Source organism: Bombina bombina, chromosome 2, assembly GCF_027579735.1.
Source record: "Bombina bombina isolate aBomBom1 chromosome 2, aBomBom1.pri, whole genome shotgun sequence".
NCBI lineage: Eukaryota > Metazoa > Chordata > Amphibia > Anura > Bombinatoridae > Bombina > Bombina bombina.
Window position 1 is genome coordinate 320,690,139 of NC_069500.1, and position 19,954 is coordinate 320,710,092.

General features: G+C 37.8%; 1 protein-coding gene across 1 annotated transcript in view; it reads right to left on the reverse strand.

Annotated features, from left to right (window-relative positions):
- LOC128648794 (transcobalamin-2-like) overlaps positions 1-19,954 on the reverse strand; it is a 160,723-nt gene that overhangs the window by 47,126 nt on the left and 93,643 nt on the right. Inside the window, exon 2 of the mRNA XM_053701666.1 lies at positions 46-115. Coding sequence (XP_053557641.1) covers positions 46-115 — 70 coding nt within the window. The remainder of the gene's footprint in view (positions 1-45; positions 116-19,954) is intronic.

Below are 19,954 nucleotides of genomic sequence, written 5' to 3' on the forward strand. Positions count from 1 at the left end.
TTAAAACTAGATTATGAAAAATACAGGTTGTAAGTTTTGTCTTACGGCATACATCCACCGGCACACTGAAATACTGCAATACCACCAACAAAACTGGCCAAATGCGAGCCATGACCTGAAATAGAAGAAATAATATTGCAATGGGTTGTTTTCATAATGCACATACAAGATTATATGATTAATAGCAAATTTATTTTAGCGATTTGGCAAACAATGTGAAATTATTTTGTACCCTTCTCCTGATACCTTTTAACAATGAGATCCCTCTGATGCTTTGGAAGCTCTCTGTGGACCATGGCTTTTGCTGTGGGATGCGACTAAGAAAATTTCAGGAAAGACCAAATAGAGCAGCTGAACTTTATTTGGGGTTAATCAGAGGCACTTTAAATGATGGCAGATGCTGACTCCTATAACCATGATTTTGAATGTGATTGCTTAATTCTGAACACAGCTACATCCCCAGTATAAGAAATCTTTTCCCTCCACCTAAAATATTTAAGTTTGTTTTTCAATTGAGTTGTACAGTTTATAGGTCACATTAAAAGGTGGAAAAAGTTCTGAAATGATTTATCTTTGTCTCATTTTTTTTACATCACAGAAACCTGACATTTTAACAGGGGAGTGTAGACTTTTTTTTTTCATTTATGTTTTCTTTTTACTTTCAATACAATACAAATTGTAAACAAACAGTAAAATTAGAGTCGCAGCTCAACATTAAGTTCAAGAAACGATACATATGTTATGGCAAGCAAGGTCATTCAACATATGACTCAGGATATTGTCTTAGTTATGTGTATAAACCATAGTCCAATGTTCATTAGTTTCTTCATCATGTGCTAGAGTTTTAGAGTTCCTAGTATAAGGAATTGTTAGGCGTTGGAGAAAATGGAGGAACTCCTGTTGTCTCAAAGATAGGACTAATGATTCCCCTTGTCTTGGTGGGTTACAAGGGAGGAGCCCTCGTATCAGGTTTTATCACACATATGCACCAATGATAAACATTTAACTCAGTATAGCATGCAACTTAAGTAGAGGAATTAGGAAAGGGGGACAAGAGAGAAAAGAAAACAGAGGAAAAGTTTAGGTATAGGGACAGTAGAGTTGGTAGGGTGCTAATGTTTTGCTAGGTGTGATTTATGCGGGATTATAGGTGAAGGACTCCCAAAGGAAGAGGATATCTTGATATAAGGCTAGTTGGCCTAAGTTAAGATAGTGTAGTCTCTCCAGGAGGACGTTTTTATTAACTAGCATTACCCATTCTAGGATGGAAGGTGCCAGGGCTGATTTCCATTTTCTAGGGATTAACTGGTTTGCCGCATTTAGCATTATTTGAAAGAGGTGTTTTCGTATTTTGCAGTTGATGGCAGGGGGTTGGCATAGTAAGACTAGATCTGGAGTGGGGGTTATATTTGTACTTAGGATTTTATTGATGTTTTCAAAAATTTGTGACCAGAAAGATTTTATATGCTCGCATTCCCACCAAATGTGTGTGATGTGACCATCTTGAATGCATCCTCTCCAACAGGATGGGGATGAGTTTTTATAGATAAATCTCAGCCTTGCTGGTGTCAAGTACCATCGCATCATTATTTTGATGTTGGTCTCTTTGGCTTGTGCTAGACTGTCAAATCTACGCGCCCAGATTTTTGGGGAGGTGCTCATCCCCAATTCGAGGTCCCATCTTTTGGTGTAAGTCGGGAGATGTGGGAAAGACTCATTTAAGATTAATTTATGTAGTTTGGAGATGGTACCGCGCGTTTTGTCTGTTGTGTGGCATATTCGTTCAAAGGGGGTCAATGGGCGTATCAAGTCTTTCAAACATTTGTGTGTGGCTATATAATGTCTAATTTGGTGGATTCGAAACCATGAGGACAGGATTGGGTGGTTCAGGGATTCAAGTTGGGTTGTGGTTTTGAGACTCTGATTACCATCTGTTAAGAGAGATATGGGAAGAGATTTAAACGGGTTTGTGAGATGGGGAAAGGCTAGATTAAGCCCCGGCGGGAATTCTGGGTTGTTTAAAATTGTGGTTAGGGGAGAATATTTGGAAGATATTTTGTTTGGGGATTTGTTGATTCGTCCCCAGTCAGACCATGTTTCGTTTGTTATAGAGGAGGTTGAGATTACATACTTGTTAAAGTATCCTGGATTCCAATTTATCTCATCTAATCTCTGTGACAGTGATAAGATGTTTTCCAGTTGTACCCAATTTTTGGAGTTAGGTCCTCCTAATTTACACCAGTCGGAAATTCTCTGCAACGAGACAGCTAATTTGTAGGAACGAAGGTGTGGGACACCCAGTCCCCCCTCAGAGGGAAGTTTGTGTAGCGTATTTTTGTTAATTCTAGGTGGCCTGCGTTTCCAAATGTAATCATTTATAATTTTTTATAGTATGTCTAGGTCCTTTTGAATGCCTGGAATGGGAATTGTTTGGAGAATGTATAAAACTTTTGGAAGTAGTGTCATTTTTGTGGCATGAATCCTACCTAGCCATGAAATATTTTTAGGCATCCAAGCTGATATGAGACTCTTGAATTCTGAAATTAAACTACCATAATTTTGTGGGCGGAGGTCTGTTATATTAGGGGTTATATTGATACCTAGATATTTCAAATATTTTGTTTGTGGTTTTAAGGGGCAGGTCATTTTCAATTCTTCTAGGAGCTGGTTGGTAAGGTTTATAGGCAGGTATTCTGATTTGGTCACATTAACCAGGAAGTTAGACACAGTCCCGTATCTGTCTAATTCCGAGAGAGGTTCTGAGGGAGGAGAGAGGGTTTGTGAGGGTAAGGAGAATATCATCTGCGAAAATCGCAAGTTTGTGAGTTTGCTCACCCACTTTTATCCCTTGAATCAAGCGGTTATGTCTTATTTTAGTTGGCTAGTGGCTCTAGGGCTAAAATGAATAATAGGGGGGATAACGGTGATCCCTGTCGGGATCCATTCCTGATTTTGAAGGGGTCGGATAGTGTGCCGTTAATTCTGATTTGAGCTGTCGGGTTGGTGTATAGGGCAGATATTTTCTGGATAAAGGGGTCAGGAAAATTAAATCGTCTCAGGGTTACTTGTAGGAAGGTCCAGTCCAGTCTGTCGAATGCCTTTTCAGCGTCAGTCGATAGGAAAACAGTCGGGATTTTGTTTTGTGAGATATATTCTAAAAGATTAAGAACTTTGACAGTGTTGTCTTTAGCCTCTCTGTGAGGAACAAAACCCACTTGGTCTTGGTGGATCAGTAGTGGGAGGAAGTTATTAAGTCGGGAGGCAAGAATCTTGGCGTAAATTTTTAGATCTATGTTGAGTAGGGAAATTGGTCTGAAGTTGGCTGGGGAGTCGGGGGGTTTACCTGGTTTGGCAATGACAGAGATAGTAGCTTGTAGCATGCTATCAGGGAAAGGGTGGTAATCTGAGATACAATTAAATAGGTGAGTTAGGTGTGGGACTAAGAGATTTGCAAATGTTTTATAGTAGGAACCAGTGAAACCGTACGGGCCAGGGGCTTTGTTTTGTTTTAGTTGTTGTATCGCGTCCTTTACCTCTGAGGGGAGGATAGGCCCCTCCAACAGCTCGCTTTGTTCGGGAGTCAATTGTGCGAGCTGGGTATCAGCAAGGTAATGATGACATAATTGGCTGTGGGTTTGGGAGTCTTTGTTGGGGTATAGATTATAAAGTTTATGGTAAAAACTTTTGAACTCATTCGCTATGGAGAGGGTGTCTTCTAGATGCTTGCCTTGGGTAGATTTTAGCGAATGTACATATGTTTTTTGCTGTTGTTTTTTTAAGGCTCTAGCAAGATATTTCCCTGATTTGTTGCCTTCCCTGTAAAAGGTTTGGTTAAGGTGTAGTAATTGTCTTTGTGACTTGATGTGAAGAAGGGAGTTTAGTTTATCTCTTTTTTCTTTAAGTTCCCCTAGTATTGCATTATCTTGGGGGTTGACCTTGTGGGCATAATCTAGGTTAGATATCTCGGCTGAGAGTTGTTCTATTTCTAGTCTGCTTTTCTTTTTGTTTTGTGCTTTTACCTTGATAAATTCTCCCCTGATTGTGCATTTATGGGCTTCCCATAGGGTTGCCATCTTCACATCTGGTGTATTGTTGAGTTCAAAGTAATCTTTAATATAAGTTGCAAAAAGCTTGGACTGGCTTGGGTCTAGTAATAAGTGGTCATCAAGTCTCCACTGAAAGGCCCTAAATGGGGCTGATGGCCATCTGATGTTGCATGAGACTAAGGAGTGGTCTGACCAGGAAGTATGTTTTATCTGCGAGTTTCTGGTATGAGAGAGGAGCAAATGGTCTATGAATATGTAATCTAGTCTAGAGTAGCTCAATTTAGGATGGGAGAAGAAGGTGTAATCTTGTTTTTGGGGATTAAAAAATCTCCAAGTGTCGTGTAGGCCTAGAGTTCTAAGTTTCCGCCAGATTTTAGCTAGATTTGGGGTTTTGGTCCTAGACTCTGGGTTAGAGCAATCAACTGTGGGGTCTAGGGGGAAATTAAAGTCTCCCGTGACTATAAGGGTGCCCTTTGCCTCTTTCAAAATTAGGTCTGAAACTGAGTTTATAAATTTGTCTTGTTTGGAGTTAGGGGCGTATATATTAATTAGGGTTACTGGTTTGCCATATAACAGTCCTTTCAGGCATATATATCTACCCTCTTTATCTGTGATACATTGAGTTTTGGTAAAAGGTAAGGATTTGTGGAGCAGAATACTTACTCCATTTTCTTTTTTGCTGGGATGTGTACTATGGTAATGTTGCAGGTATTGTGGGGAGAAGTATTTGGGAACATTTTTGGGTTTAAAATGTGTCTCCTGGAGCATCAAAATATGCCCATTTTTTTCTGAAGGTCAATAATGGCCATTCTCCTCTTCTGGGGGCAATTTATTCCTTTAGTATTCTGTGTAATGATAGTTAGTTCATTTAGATCGTGACTACCCATTGGAGATGTGTGGAAGGACCAACTTTATTAGTATAGATGTAGGAAGACCAAAAGGTTTGGTCGGTGCGTTTGCACCTAGGGAGTAGTAAAGAAGGGGAAAGGTGGGGAAAGCGTGAGGAGAGAGAAAGAAGAGACATAAAGAGGAAAGAAAGAAGTATGCAAAATACAATTTTTACTAATATTACATATAACATTCCTAGAAATAAAGGAGAAAATCTCCCAACTGAATGAGAACAATTAACGAATATGCTTTGTTAACAGTCAACAATTTGCAGATATTTATCATGGCCTTATTTTAACGGAGAACTAAAAAAAAACATTTTGCAATGTTAAACAAGAGAACAAATGAGAAGGAACAGGCTTAGCCTGGAATGACACATCATCAGTGTGGGTAACTATCCCACCAAGTGCAATGGGTAACGTATTTACTTAAAAAAAGTCTCAAATATTTACCACATCACGCTAGAGTCAGCCTTTATCACCTCTGGGAGAGAGTGTAGACGGACTGGGATCCATTCCCTCCTCTGCGGGAGTGGAGGGGGTCCTGAGGGGATGTGGTCTTTATTTTGAGTCGAAGGGATCTCATCAAGTTGTGGTGGTTGTATGTCCAGTTCCTTACATATAGATTCTACTGCAGAGCATGTTAAACATCTGCCTTTCCATAGTATTATTAGATGGAAGGGGAAACCCCATCGGTATGAGATGTTTCTTTTCCTCAGCATCATGGTTAATGGTTTAAGCTCTCTGCGCTTGGACAAAGTTCTTTGGGAGAGGTCAGCAAATAGTTGTAGCTCCACATTATCATGCCTAAGGGGTTGTTGTTCCCTAGCAAGCTTCATCAATTCTTCCTTAACTTGGTAGTTGGTTATTCTGACTATGACGTCTCTCGGTGGTTGATCATTTTGTGGTTTCCGACGAAGAGCTCTATCTATGTCAATTTTCGTTGGAGTTTCTTCTTTCTTTAAAGCACTGAAGAAGTTTTGGAGATACTGCTCCAGGTCAGGGGTGGTGACAGCCTCGGGGACACCTCTTAGCCTGATGTTGTGGTGTCTGCTGCGGTTTTCCGCATCTAGTTTGTCTTCTAGCTCGATAATATTTGCCCCCTGACCCTGGACAGTTTTATGCAACTCTGAAATGGCTTCAGCGTGGGAGTCCTGAGTGGTCTCGAGCGTCTCAACCCTATGCCCTATTTCAGATATATCTTTCTTGAGGTCAGAGATCTCATCTCTAATGCATTGCTTGACTTGAGAGATTAGTAATGAAAAGTCCTTTTTAGAGGGGATTGAATTAAAAAGCGCTGTAGGTATGGTGATGTTTTCAGTGGGTTGATCACTCTCTGATTCTGATGAACTTTGGCATGAGGTATGCTCAGGGGGGTCTGCTTCTTCTGATATGTTAGTTTTGGCTTCTAAGGCCTTAAAGAAGGTATTCACAGTGTGTGAGGTGGTTTTCAGTTGCTTACTGTTTTTAATTGGTTTGCTGCCCTTCTTTGGCGACATTTTAGCATGAGCTGAAAGTGATATGTGTCACTTGAATAAGAGCTGAAATGTGATGTTAGGTTTTGTGGTGTAAAAAATAAACCACCCTCCAGTTGTTAGTGAATGGACTTTAGCTGTAAATTCTTTGATAGTGTAACACCCCAAAGGCTGATCATAGGCAGTATCTTATTGAAGGAGAGCTTCTGTAAATAAATAGGCTTTTGTAAAAATTTAGAGTATATCTCCTGTAACTGTCTCCTCTGATTTTATTCTCATACAAGCTTGCAGGAGTTAGTGTTTTATCCAACCCAATTTACAATGTGGACATCTGCTTACTAATTGATAAGAGCAAACTATTAGTGCGTTTATAACCCCATTTCTGGGTTCCTTCAACAATGTTCATGTGTTGGTTCAGATCCGTTATTTAGGGCAAAGAGTAATTCTGCGCGTCACTGCTATACTCCGTTAATAACCCATGCTGCTTTTTTTTTACTTTAATTCAGATTGCGGCCTATCGCGGGACTCACCTCCGCCTCTCAGGTCTGTGTGCGGTCTTTTTATGTTGGTTCTTTGCCCCAATTATGTCCGGACACTGCTCTCTTGTTGGTGTAGGTCTTTTGGGAGTTCCGGTGGGACTTTACATGTCCCGTGAGAGCAGGCTGAGTTGTGGAGCAAGTGTGAGGAGGCTGCTGCTGCTTTCTGCTAAATGATGGTCCGGCAGCTGAGAGTGTTTAATGAGCGGTCCCAAAGTAATCACCATTAGGTCAGTTGTTCTGGTCAATAATTGTAACTGCTTATATAGCTGTGGCAAGAGCCAATTTCATCCTCAAACAAATAGGGCTTAGGAGCACTAGAAAAAAGCAGCCATCTCCTAGGCTGGCTAGCTCCGCCCCCCCCCCGGGAGTGTAGACTTTTTATATCCACTGTATATATATATATATATATATATATATATATATACACATACACACACACACACATATACATATATATACATACACAGTTCAGAGAATATGAATGATAACACAAAAACTTTCTTTCACTCATGGTTAGTGTTTGACTGAAGCCATTTATTATCAATGAACTGTGTTTACTCTTTTTAAATCATAATAACAACAGAAACTACCCAAATGACCCTGATCAAAAGTTTACATACCCTGGTGATTTTGGCCTGATAACATGCACACAAGTTGACACAAAGGGGTTTGAATGACTATTAAAGATAAACATCCTAACCCGTGATCTGTTAGCTTGTAATTAGTGTGTGTGTATAAAAGGTCAATGAGTTTCTGGACTCCTGACAGACCCTTGCATCTTTCATCCAGTGCTGCACTGACGTTTCTGGATTCTGAGTCATGGGGAAAGAAAAAGAATTGTCAAAGGATCTGTGGGAAAAAGGTAGTTGAACTGTATAAAACAGGAAAGGGATATAAAAAGATATCCAAGGAATCGAGAATGCACATCAGCAGTGTTCAAACTCTAATCAAGAAGTGGAAAATGAGGTGTTCTGTTTGATAACATACTGCATTCATCTTGCCTTCAATTCTGACCAAATTTCCTGTGCATTTGTAGCTCACACATCCCCAAAAAAAATCAGCGATCCACCTCCGTGTTTCACAATAGGAATGGTGTACCTTTCATCATAGGCCTTGATGACTCCTCTCCAAACGTAGCGTTTATGGTTGTGGCCAAAAAGCTCAATTTTGGTCTCATCACTCCAAATGAGTTTGTGCCAGAAGGTTTGAGGCTTGTCTCTGTGCTGTTTGGCGTATTGTAAGCGGGATACTTTGTGGCATTTGCGTAGTAATGGCTTTCTTCTGGCGACTCGACCATGCAGCCCATCTTTCTTCAAGTGCCTCCTTATTGTGCATCTTGAAACAGCCACTCCACATGTCCTGTATTTCACCTGAAGTTATTTGTGGGTTTGTCTTTGCATCCCGAACAATTTTCCTGGCAGTTGTGGCTGAAATTTTAGTTGGTCTACCTGACCGTGGTTTGGTTTCAACAGAACCCCTCATTTTCCACTTCTTTATTAGAGTTTGAACACTGCTGATTTGCATTCTCAATTCCTTGGATATCTTTTTATATCCCTTTCCTGTTTTATATAGTTCAACTACCTTTTCTCGCAGATCCTTTGACAATTCTTTTGCTTTCCCCATGACTCAGAATCCAGAATCGTCAGTGCAGCACTGGATAAAAGATGCAAGGGTCTATCAGGAGTCCAGAAACTCATTGACCTCTTATACACACACACTAATTACAAGAAAACAGATCACAGGTGAGGATGGTTACCTTTAATAGCAATTCAAACCCCTTTGTGTCAACTTGTGTGCATGTTATCAGGCCAAAATCACCAGGGTATGTAAACTTTTGATCAGGGTCATTTGGGTAGTTTCTGTTGTCATTATGATTTAAAAAGAGTAAACACAGTTGATTGACAATAAATGGTTTCAGCCAAACACTAACCATGAGTGAAAGAAAAAATTTGTGTTATCATTCATATTCTCTGAAAAATGGCCAAGAAATCATAAATTCTGCCAGGGTATGTAAACTTATGAGCACAACTGTGTGTGTGTATGTATGTATGTATGTATATATATATATATATATATATATATATATATAAGAGGGCAGCGGGACACACTATCGGGAGAGCAACATGCCCCCTATAAGCACATGGCTAATTATACCAACCAGTGAACGTCGGCTACGTAATCGCTACGTCACGGGTGTCATCGCATTCACGCCCATCTTAATGTAAATACATAATAAAACATTCAGCCTGTCACGGACAAGCTGTCAAAAAGAATAGACCACATAACAGAGAAGGCTGAAAGCCTTGCATAGTTGGTACTACGTATCTCAAGGAGTATGGTACAAACGGTGGCTTTTTGTAACTTTGTATGGAGATTCTGTTTCCAATCTAGGATTCATGTTATAATGAAGAGGCACATTATTTTCAAAACTTTGTACAGCAACATCACTGCTTCAATGTTGTTTTGTAACAGCAATGTTATAGTCCAAATAGACACAATATTTCTATGTCAAACGATTCAAAACCATACACTTAAAGGGACAGTCTACACCAGAATTTTTATTGTTTTAAAAGATAGATAATCCCTTTATTACTCATCCCCCAGTTTTGCATAACCAACACAGTTATATTTATATAGTTTTTACCTCTGTGATTATCTTGTATCTAAGCTTCTGCAAACTGCCCCTTTATTTCAGTTCTTTTGACAGACTTGCAGTTTAGCCAATCAGTGCTGGCTCCCAGGTAACTTCACGTGCATGAGCACAGTGTTATCTATATGAAACACATGAACTAACACCCTCTAGTGGTGAAAAACTGTTAAAATGCATTCTGAAAAGAGATGGCCTTCAAGGTCTAAGAAATTAGCATATGAACCTCCTAGGTTAAGCTTTCAACTAAGAATACCAAAGAACCAAGAAAAATTGGTGATAAAAATAAATTGGAAAATTGTTTAAAATTACATGCCCTATCTGAATCATGAAAGTTTATTTTGGACTAGACTGTCCCTTTAAGCATGATTCCATCCAATAGATGGAGACATCAATCTGGAATAGATAGTCACAAAAGTAAAGACGTATGGAAGTGGCATATATAGTTAATACGATCCCAGATCCAGTGGTCTTCTTGGATACATCCTACTCATAAAAAAATATATCCTTGTTGGTAGCGTAAATACAACCTAGACCGTCCAGTCATAGAGGCATTAATCACCCAAGAATACACTATAATCAAGCTGTGTGTTCAGCCCTTTAGGGCTAACTGTATCCAATCGATATATCCACGGTGTTTCGGTCTATAACAGCTTCTTATGCCTATCACCACCTCTCTTCAATGGAGGTACATGGTCTATTCACACAGTTCTCATACTGGCTACTGTGTGGCCTGCTTGCACAAAGTGTCACGCAACCGGTTGATCAGAGGTTCCTTTATTGATGCTATCACAAATAGAACAGCAATGGTTCGCCATCCTCTCTTGAGGTCTTACCCACGTATATCAGGGAACACCGACAAGAGAGTGTGTAAATAACATAATCACTCATGCAAGATAATCTATGGTGTATCTTATATTTTTTCCTGGTATGTGGGTGATGGATGTTCGGACCAGTGAGCATGCTGTTGCAGGTGGTACAATCTCCACATTTGTAGCATCCCAGTTTTCTCTTCCCATCCATCCAAGTCCCTTTTTGATAACAGGTCACAGGATCATTGTGCACTAATAAATCCCTTAAATTGGGTGCCTTCTTGTAGACCACTCTTGGTGCCTCCATTTGTGTGAATGGTAATGATTTGTCATACTTGACTATATTCCAATTACCTTTGATGGAATGTTCAATTATTTTGTGTAGCGGGTAATACGTTGTTAAAAAGTCCACTCCCTCTGTCTTCTCTCAGATTGTGTTTTGTGCAATAATGTCGTTTGCGTTTTGTCAGTAAGTTGGTTATGGACCTTAGTGATGTCTTTGGAACAGTAGCCGCTCTGTTTTAACTTAGTCATCATGTCTTTCTCTTGTGTCTTCCTTGTTTCGTCAAGGGTGTTGTTACGTGCCACCCTCATGAGCTGAGAAGAGATTACACTCTTTTTTTGATGTACTGGATAAAAACTCTGTGCAGACAATATAGAGTTTTTATCTGTGGGCTTAGTGTATAGTGTTGTAGTGAAGGTAATATTATCATTATTTTCATATTTGATGATATTCAAATCCAGAAACAATATTTTAACCTTATCAAATTCAAATTTAAACCTGATAGGTGAATTAGTGCTGTTCAACATGTCTATCCAAGTAGTAAGTGAGTATATGGACTCCCTCCACACCAGAAACACGTTGTCAATATATCTCACATAAAATTTAATCTGGGGCACTGTTAGTGTTTTCATGACATGTTTTTCGTACCATAGCATATACAGATTGGCATATGCAGGTGCCATGTTTGAACTCATAGTGGTTCCTGTTGTCTTTAGATAAAAATCATGTTCAAATTTAAAATAGTTCTTTTCTAAACAATATGTTAATAATTCCAACCAAAATTCGATGGGTGGACCCGCATATGCCAAAGAAATCAAATCCATCTTGAGTACTTCTTTGGCATAGGCGGGTCCACCCATCGAATTTTGGTTGGAATTATTAACATATTGTTTAGAAAAGAACTATTTTAAATTTGAACATGATTTTTATCTACAGACAACAGGAACCGCTATGGGTTCAAACATGGCACCCGCATATGCCAATCTGTATATGCTATAGGGCTGCAACAACTAATCGGTAAGATTGTTCATAAAAATAGTTGTCAAAGAATCTCATTATCAATTAGGTGGTCAGCAATTAGTTGGTTAATTGCACAGCACCAGCGGCTTCAATCCAATGAACTCCTGCACATGGTATTGTGCAAACATTTTTATTTATTATTAATTTTTCTATCCGATTAATCGGATGATTATTGTCCGATTAATCGGATAGAAAAAAAGATTAAAAAAATAAATAAATTCAATTTTTTTGCACAATCTTAGTTGCAGTAGATCATCAGATTAAAGCAGCTGGTGCTGTGCAACTGACCAACTAATCGCTGACCACCTAATTGATAATGAGATTTGTTGACAACTATTTTTATGATAGAATTTACCGATTAGTTGTTGCAGCCCTAATATGCTATGGTATGAAAAACATGTCATAAAAACACTAACAGTGCCCCAAATTAATTTTTTACGTGAGATATATTGACAACGTGTTTCTGGTGTGGAGGGGGTCCATACACTCACTACTTGGATAGACATGTTGAACAGCACTAATTCCCCTATCAGGTTTAAATTTGAATTTGATAAGGTTAAAAAAATAGTTTCTGAATTTGAATATCATCAAATATGAAGATAATGATAATATTACCTTCACTACAACACTATACACTAAGCCTACAGATAAAAACTCTTTATTGTCTGCACAGAGTTTTCATCCAGTACATCAAAAAAAAGAGTGTGATCTCTTCTCAGCTCATGAGGGTGGCAAGTAACAACACCCTTGACGAAACAAGGAAGACACAAGAGAAAGACATGATGATTAAGTTAAAACAGAGGGGCTACTGTTCCAAAGACATCACTAAGGTCCATAACCAACTTACTGACAAAACGCAAACGACATTATTGCACAAAACACAATCTGAGAGAAGTAAGACAGAGAGAGTGAACTTTATAACAACGTATTCGCCGCTACACAAAGTAATTGAACATTCCATCAAAGGGAATTGGAATATAGTCAAGTATGACAAATCATTACCATTCACACAAATGGAGGCACCAGAGTGGTCTACAAGAAGGCACCCAATTTAAAGGGATCTATTAGTGCACAATGATCTTGTGACCGGTTATCAAAAAGGGACTTGGATGGATGGGAAGAGAAAACTGGGATGCTACAAATGTGGAGATTGTACCACCTGCAACAGCATGCTCAGTGGTCCGAACTTCCATCACCCACATACCAGGAAAAAATATAAGATACATCATAGATTATCTTGCATGAGTAATTTTTTTTATTAACACACTCTCTTGTTCGTGTTCCCTGGTATACGTGGGTAAGACCTCAATCCCATTCAGAGAGAGGATGGTGAACCATCGCTGTTCTATTCGTGATGGCATCAATAAAGGAACCTCTGATCAACCGGTTGCGTGACACTTTGTGCAAGCAGGCCACACAGTGGTCAGTATGAGAACTATACTGATAGACCATGTACCTCCATTGAAGAGAGGTAGTGATAGGCATAAGAAGCTGTTACAGACTGAAACACAGTGGATATATTGATTGGATACAGTTAGCCCTAAAGGGCTGAACACACAGCTTGATTATAGCGTATTCTTGGGTGATTGATACCTCTATGACTGGATGGTCTAGGTTGTATTTACACTACCAACAAGGATATATTTTTTATGAGTAGGATGTATCCAAGAAGCCCACTGGATCTGAGATTGTATTAACTATATATGCCACTTCCATACGTCTTTACTTTTGTGGCTATCTATTCCAGATTGATGTCTCCATCTATTGGATGGTATCATGCTTAAGTGTATGGTTTTGAATCGTTTGACATAGAAATAGTGTCAATTTGGACTATAACTTTGCTGTTACAATACAACATTGAAGCAGTGATGTTGCTGTACAAAGTTTTGAAAATAATGTGCCTCTTCATTATAACATGAATCCTAGATTGGAAACAGAATCTCCATACAAAGTTCCGAAAAGCCACCGTTTGTACCATACTCCTTGAGATACGTAGTACCAACTATGCAAGGCTTTCAGCCTTCTCTGTTATGTGGTCTATTCTTTTTGACAGCTTGTCCGTGACAGGCTGAATGTTTTATTATGTATTTACATTAAGATGGGCGTGAATGCGATGACACCCGTGACGTAGCGATTACGTAGCCGACGTTCACTGGTTGGTATAATTAGCCATGTGCTTATAGGGGGCATGTTGCTCTCCCGATAGTGTGTCCCGCTGCCCTCTTGTATTTACATTGTTTTAAACATTGGATATGCTGTTTTAATTTAGATAGTGACATTATTAGGGCTTATTTTACTATGATCTTGTATGTAATGTTTTTCGCTAGATGCGATAGTAAGGGTGATGACGGTTGTATTAGAAATCGGTCAGGGAGACTAGTATTCACAGGTGGAAAAGATTGTGGATGACTGGCCCTAGCATTGTTAGCTCAGAGCACTATGGGTATTTATAGAGGTGGGGATAGTGGTTAACATTATACTTTTTTTGCACTTTAGCTCCCAGTGAACAAGGCGCCAGTGGGTGCCGAAACGTTTGGGGATGTTTTAACTTTGTATTAATAAAAGGACGTTTTATTACAACGAAAATCCGGTGAGTGCAGTGCTTCTGTTCTGGATGAATGGATTATAACACATATATATATATATATATATATATATATATATATATATATATATATATATATATATATATATATATATATATATATATATATATTATAATATAATATAATATACACACATATACAGGCATACCTCGTTTTATTGCGTTTCACATATAAAAAAACACATAAATACACATATATACACACCAGAAGCAAGAAGATTATAACCTATTGAAATGATGGTTAGCATTTTTTATCAATAAAGTATTTTTTAATTGAGGTATGTTCATTTTTTTTTTTAGGTATAATGCTATTGAACATTTAATAGACTACAGTATAATGTAAATATAACTTTTATATGCACTGTGAAACAAAATAAATTAGTGTGACTCACTTTATTATCTCTGGAGTGTATCTTCCCTCAGCCGTTAATGCATGATCTCATTGGTCCGTTTCTCTGTGAGGTCACTGGATCCACAACCAATCAGATAAGATAATGCATTAACGGCCGAGGGCAGATACGCTCCAGAGAGTTCTGTTCTAATCAGAGCCTCGGGCACCGCAACTGCCTCTGGGAACCTAACCATGGGTCCCACCCCCCACGACGTGCTTTTAAAGTTCCTCTGAAAGAATGCGTGTGCGACAGACAGTCTGGTCTGTCCAAGACCACGATAACACAAAAAAGTTTAATTTCCTTTTGTTGTAAAAAAAGATGGTAGAAAACATATGAAAAATACACAAATGAAAAATAAAAATGTTTCATGAATAAAAATGTTTCCTGTTGTTGTAGCATGTTTTGTTACAAAACATAAGAAAAAATCCACATATGAAATAAAAAAACATGGTACAAAACATATAAAAAACCCACATATGAAATATAAAAATGTTTAATTTCCTGTTGTTGTAACAAAAACATTGTACAAAATATTAGCGTTTGTCTAATCCAAAATAAAAATGTTTAATTTACTGTTGGTGTGTTTTCTGAGCATTATCCGGGTAAAGCCAAATGTATGATTTATTATCTTTATCCAGAAGCGTTTGGGTAATCCTAGGATTACCCGGGTAAAGCCCAAAGTATGATCTTATTTTGGGCTTTACCCACAGCCACTGGGTAGTCCTAGGATTACCCAATTTCTGACTTTACCCGTAATATATATATATATATATAACAAAAACAATGTACATATGATACCTTTAATAGAAAAGTAATAGTAGATACAATTAGATAGCTTTTAAAAGGTATCACCTGTGCATCGCTTTTGTTATTTTCTTACAAAAGTATTTCTACTTTCTTTGAATACACTGGCTAACACGGTACTGACATTTTTCTATACATTTATTAACTATAAGATCACCGGTATCTAAAGTATTTCTTAACACACCTTTGGCTTTAGCACAGTTGTCCTAGTGTACCTTTGGGTTAGCACGCAAGCGAAAGCCAGAAGAGGCTTCTGTACAGAGCTCCATAGAAGTCTATGGGGAAAGGGAGTTAGCGAGGCCGTGCTGTCTGACCTCCAGATGCTAACATTCTACTTTCGCTCGCTTACATTTTACTTTCAACTTGTAGTAGCAGTGCAAGAATAGAAGTGCTATTGATTTAACTTTAGAGCTAATATTTTGCGCTTTACTTGTAATCTAGCCAAATATAAGAAAGGAATTGGTTAAAAAAAATGCTTAAATGAAATAGAACATTTTATTACACCCTTGAATATCCCTTTCTATTAAAAGAACAATTCTTATCCCAGCTGCTGTGGTATATTCAACAACAAAAATTCTAAAAGGAATATTCCTGCACGGTATTCTAATTTACAAAGAGATTTCACAATATGAACTTCTTAACTTGGTGACTCTCATACAGTCAGCAAAACATATTACAGCAGAATCAGCAAGTTTGTATGTAACAGGGAAGTTGCTACAAGTCACAAGGAAGGTCAGTGTTACAGATTATCAGCAGCAAATAGTATGGGGCCAGTAGCGGCCTTTGACTGTGTTTATAGCCCTGTGTAGCAATGCTACAGCTGAATGTGCAGTAGATATTGGTAAACCCTTTCCTGCCAAGGGCCCTATTAGTTAACTACTGAATGTAAATCTTATCTAAAGACATTACTGATTTTACAGAATGTGAAACAGCTAACTTTATTGCCCTCATCCGATGTTAATAAATCAGACTCCTAATGACCCGTTTGGGAATTCACACTAGATTGCACATAGTAAATAACTGAGGAAGTCATCTTATTTAAAGGGACACTGAACCCAAATGTTTTCTTTCGTGATTCAGATAGAGCATGTAATTTTAAGCTACTTTCTAATTTACTCCTATTATCAATTTTTCTATGTTCACTTGCTATCTTTATTTGAAAAAGAAGGCATCTAAGCTTCTTTTTTGTTTCAGAACTTTATTCAGCACTTTATTGGTGGATTAATTTATCCACCAATCAGCAAGAACAACCCAGGTTATTCACCAAAAATGGGCCGGCATCTAAACTTACATTCTTGAATTTCAAATAAAGATGCCAAGAGAAGGAAGAAAATTTGATAATAGGAGTAAATTAGAAAGTTGCTTAAAATTGCACGCTCTATCTGAATCACGAAAGAAAAAATGTGGGTTCAGTGTCCCTTTAACAGCTCCCTTTTCAACTTCCTTATCTATTTTACCTCCATATTTACCCTTTTCTGCTACCATAATACTCTCATTAAGGTTCCACATTCTCCTACATTCTCTTCCTACGTCTCACGTTATTAATTTCAGCCATTAGGATAATTATTTAAAATATCTCAGGCAGAATGGTGTTTAATACTTCAACAGTGCAGCTTCCAAGATATCAAAGTATCAAAGTCAGTTGGTTATCATGGCCAAATAAAGTGACTGCAGATGTGTTACCCATACAGAAATTTTGCAGGTAGCATTATGACTAGGAGGGAAATCTCTGGATCCCAGGGAGGGTTTTACACCTAAACCTAATCTGTCACAACTACGCTCTTTCCTGTCTCATATATTTCTAAATTCTGGGATCACCTAAAACATAAGCTGTCCCAATCTAAATCCCATGGTAATTGTAAGTATTTATTTTCGCTGTGCAAACAAACATTTATATCAAGTAAGCAAAGCAGCGTGATATGCTCTTGTATCCTACATCTGATGGAGAATTTAAACAATAAAAGCAACGGAAGAGTCTTATAATAGCAAGAAAATGTTATTAAAAGTATTGCTTATAATAAACATTTTCTGATTATGAATTGAGCATGTTCAGCAATATCTATGCAAGAACAAATGTAAGTATGTCCAGAGCGCCTCACCTGACGGGGGCTGGGATACAATATAGGGTGTTCGAGATGTGACTTAAAGGTTTAGCATATTTATTGCATATCACTTAGAATCATATATAGCAATTAAAAAGGTTGGAACAGTATAAAATCACTTAAAGCAATTCAAAAGCAATGTTAAAATCAAAATAGAAATAAAAACATGGATCCATGCATATGTTACAAATTCCAATTATAAACAGAAATAGCAATGAAAACTTTTGCACAAGATAAACATGTGAGGCTTCCTAATGGTTATTCCTCCAATATTGTTTGACCTTAGCCTGGTGTAGCACTGAACCACTTGTGTAGTCTCTGATATATGTGCTTACTATACTACCATCTTTAAATGTCTGATTTGTGAGTAAAGCTTATAAAAGTACAGCCGGAACAAGCAGTGTACTTGATGTGAAGATTATGAATCCCAAAGTAGGTGAAACTTCCAAAGGGAACTTTTAAAACTTACAATTGTATCCAAATCAATTCCAAACTAGTGATGATGTGTTGGTGAAAAACTGCTAAGGAATGCTACTGAAAAAATTGCTGATATGAAGAATGAAAATTATATAGAAAAATCAAAAGACAAACGTGAAAATTAGTGATATAAAAATTGGTTTGTCTTTTTATTTTTATTTGGATCCATGTTTTTATTTCTATTTTAATTTTAACATTGCTTTTGAATTGTTTTAAAGGGACATGGAACCCAAATTTTTTCTTTCATGATTTAGAAAGAGCATTCAATTTTATTTAATGTTCTAATTTACTTCTATTATCTAATTTGCTTTATTCTCTTGATATTCTTTGTGGAAAAACATATCTAGATAGGCTCAGTAGCTGCTGATTGGTGGCTGTACATAGATGCCTCATGTGATTGGCTCACCATTATGCACTGCTATTTCTTCAGCAAAGGATATCTAAAGAATAAAACAAATTAGATAATAGAAGTAAATTGGAATGTTGTTTAAAATTGTATTCTCTACCTGAATCATGAAAGAATTTTTTGGGGTTTAGTGTCCCTTTAAGTGATTTTATATTGTTTCAACCCTTTTAATTGTTATATATGATTCTAAGTGATATGCAATAAATATGCTACACCTTTAAATCAAATCTCGAACACCCTATAATGTATCCCAGCCCCCGTCAGGTGAGGCGCCCTGGACATACATTTATACCACATTCTTAGTTGACGGCTAGGAGTCAACACTTCCGGAGCCTATAGGATACACCATACAGGCGCTAGGCTTATATACTTAAGATTTCTATGCAAGAACAATAGACTATTTTAATAAAGCGTTGAACAGGGGTACCCGTAGCTTTTGCAGGCCCTGAGCAAGACAAATTTGCGGGTCCCACAATCCACTGCTCTTTTTCTCCTCCCCCTGTATTCTCTGCACCCTGCATAGCTCACCCCTGTCCCAACATTAAGTGTTACCTATATATAAGAATAAAATTATATATTACACTTCCTTATGCTATAAACACTTCTTCACAAACAAAATACAGGATATACATTGCACCTTCTCATACTCTCACCCCTGAAAGTGCGGTGCCCCTCTCACCGCCTGGCGTTGAACAGAATGGTGTCCGTGCAGATGCCACTTTAGGAAGCCACACAAGAAATATACTTGTAAGTAGATTGTTAGCTCTCTTGTATTAATTCTGTTTCTCATAATTCAGTGTTATTGTGTACTCCTTACTCATATAGCTAGCGCTAAGGGATTTAGTGGTGCATACAAATAAATAACACACTGTATGTTAAATAAAACAAACCATCAAACTGATTTATGAACAAAATGATCATAAAGTTATCTTTTGTCACTATTTTAAAATCTATATCTGCAATACTCTTCCTCCACATACTGCAGCCTAGAAATGTAGAAAAAGGGATCATCTCCTTTGCACTTGACAAAAAAAGTCACATATTTAGTGGTAAAGTCCATAATGGGTCATTATGAGAGTTTAAGATCTGCTAATCCAAAATGTATAAGTTAATATCATTATCAGACAGATGTTTGCATTACTTAATAATATAACAATAAATATGCAGCTGTTACCATGTACCTGTGTTCCTTGTCAGAGCTAGTAGAGAATTCCCTGAACACACAAACTCCAATGTCTGCACTATGCTCTTGTTTTGTGTCTTTATGATCATATGACTTCCCTCTGGCTCCTCCTTCTGAAGGAGAAAACTGGATTTAAGGTGGAACTAGAAAGAAGAAGATTGTTTACTAATAATATTATTGCACCTATTTTCTAGCCAATCTATAAGATACATAAACAGGGATGATGCAGGTCCTGAAGTAGCCGAGGAACTTTGTACATCAAAAATTAACTCTTTT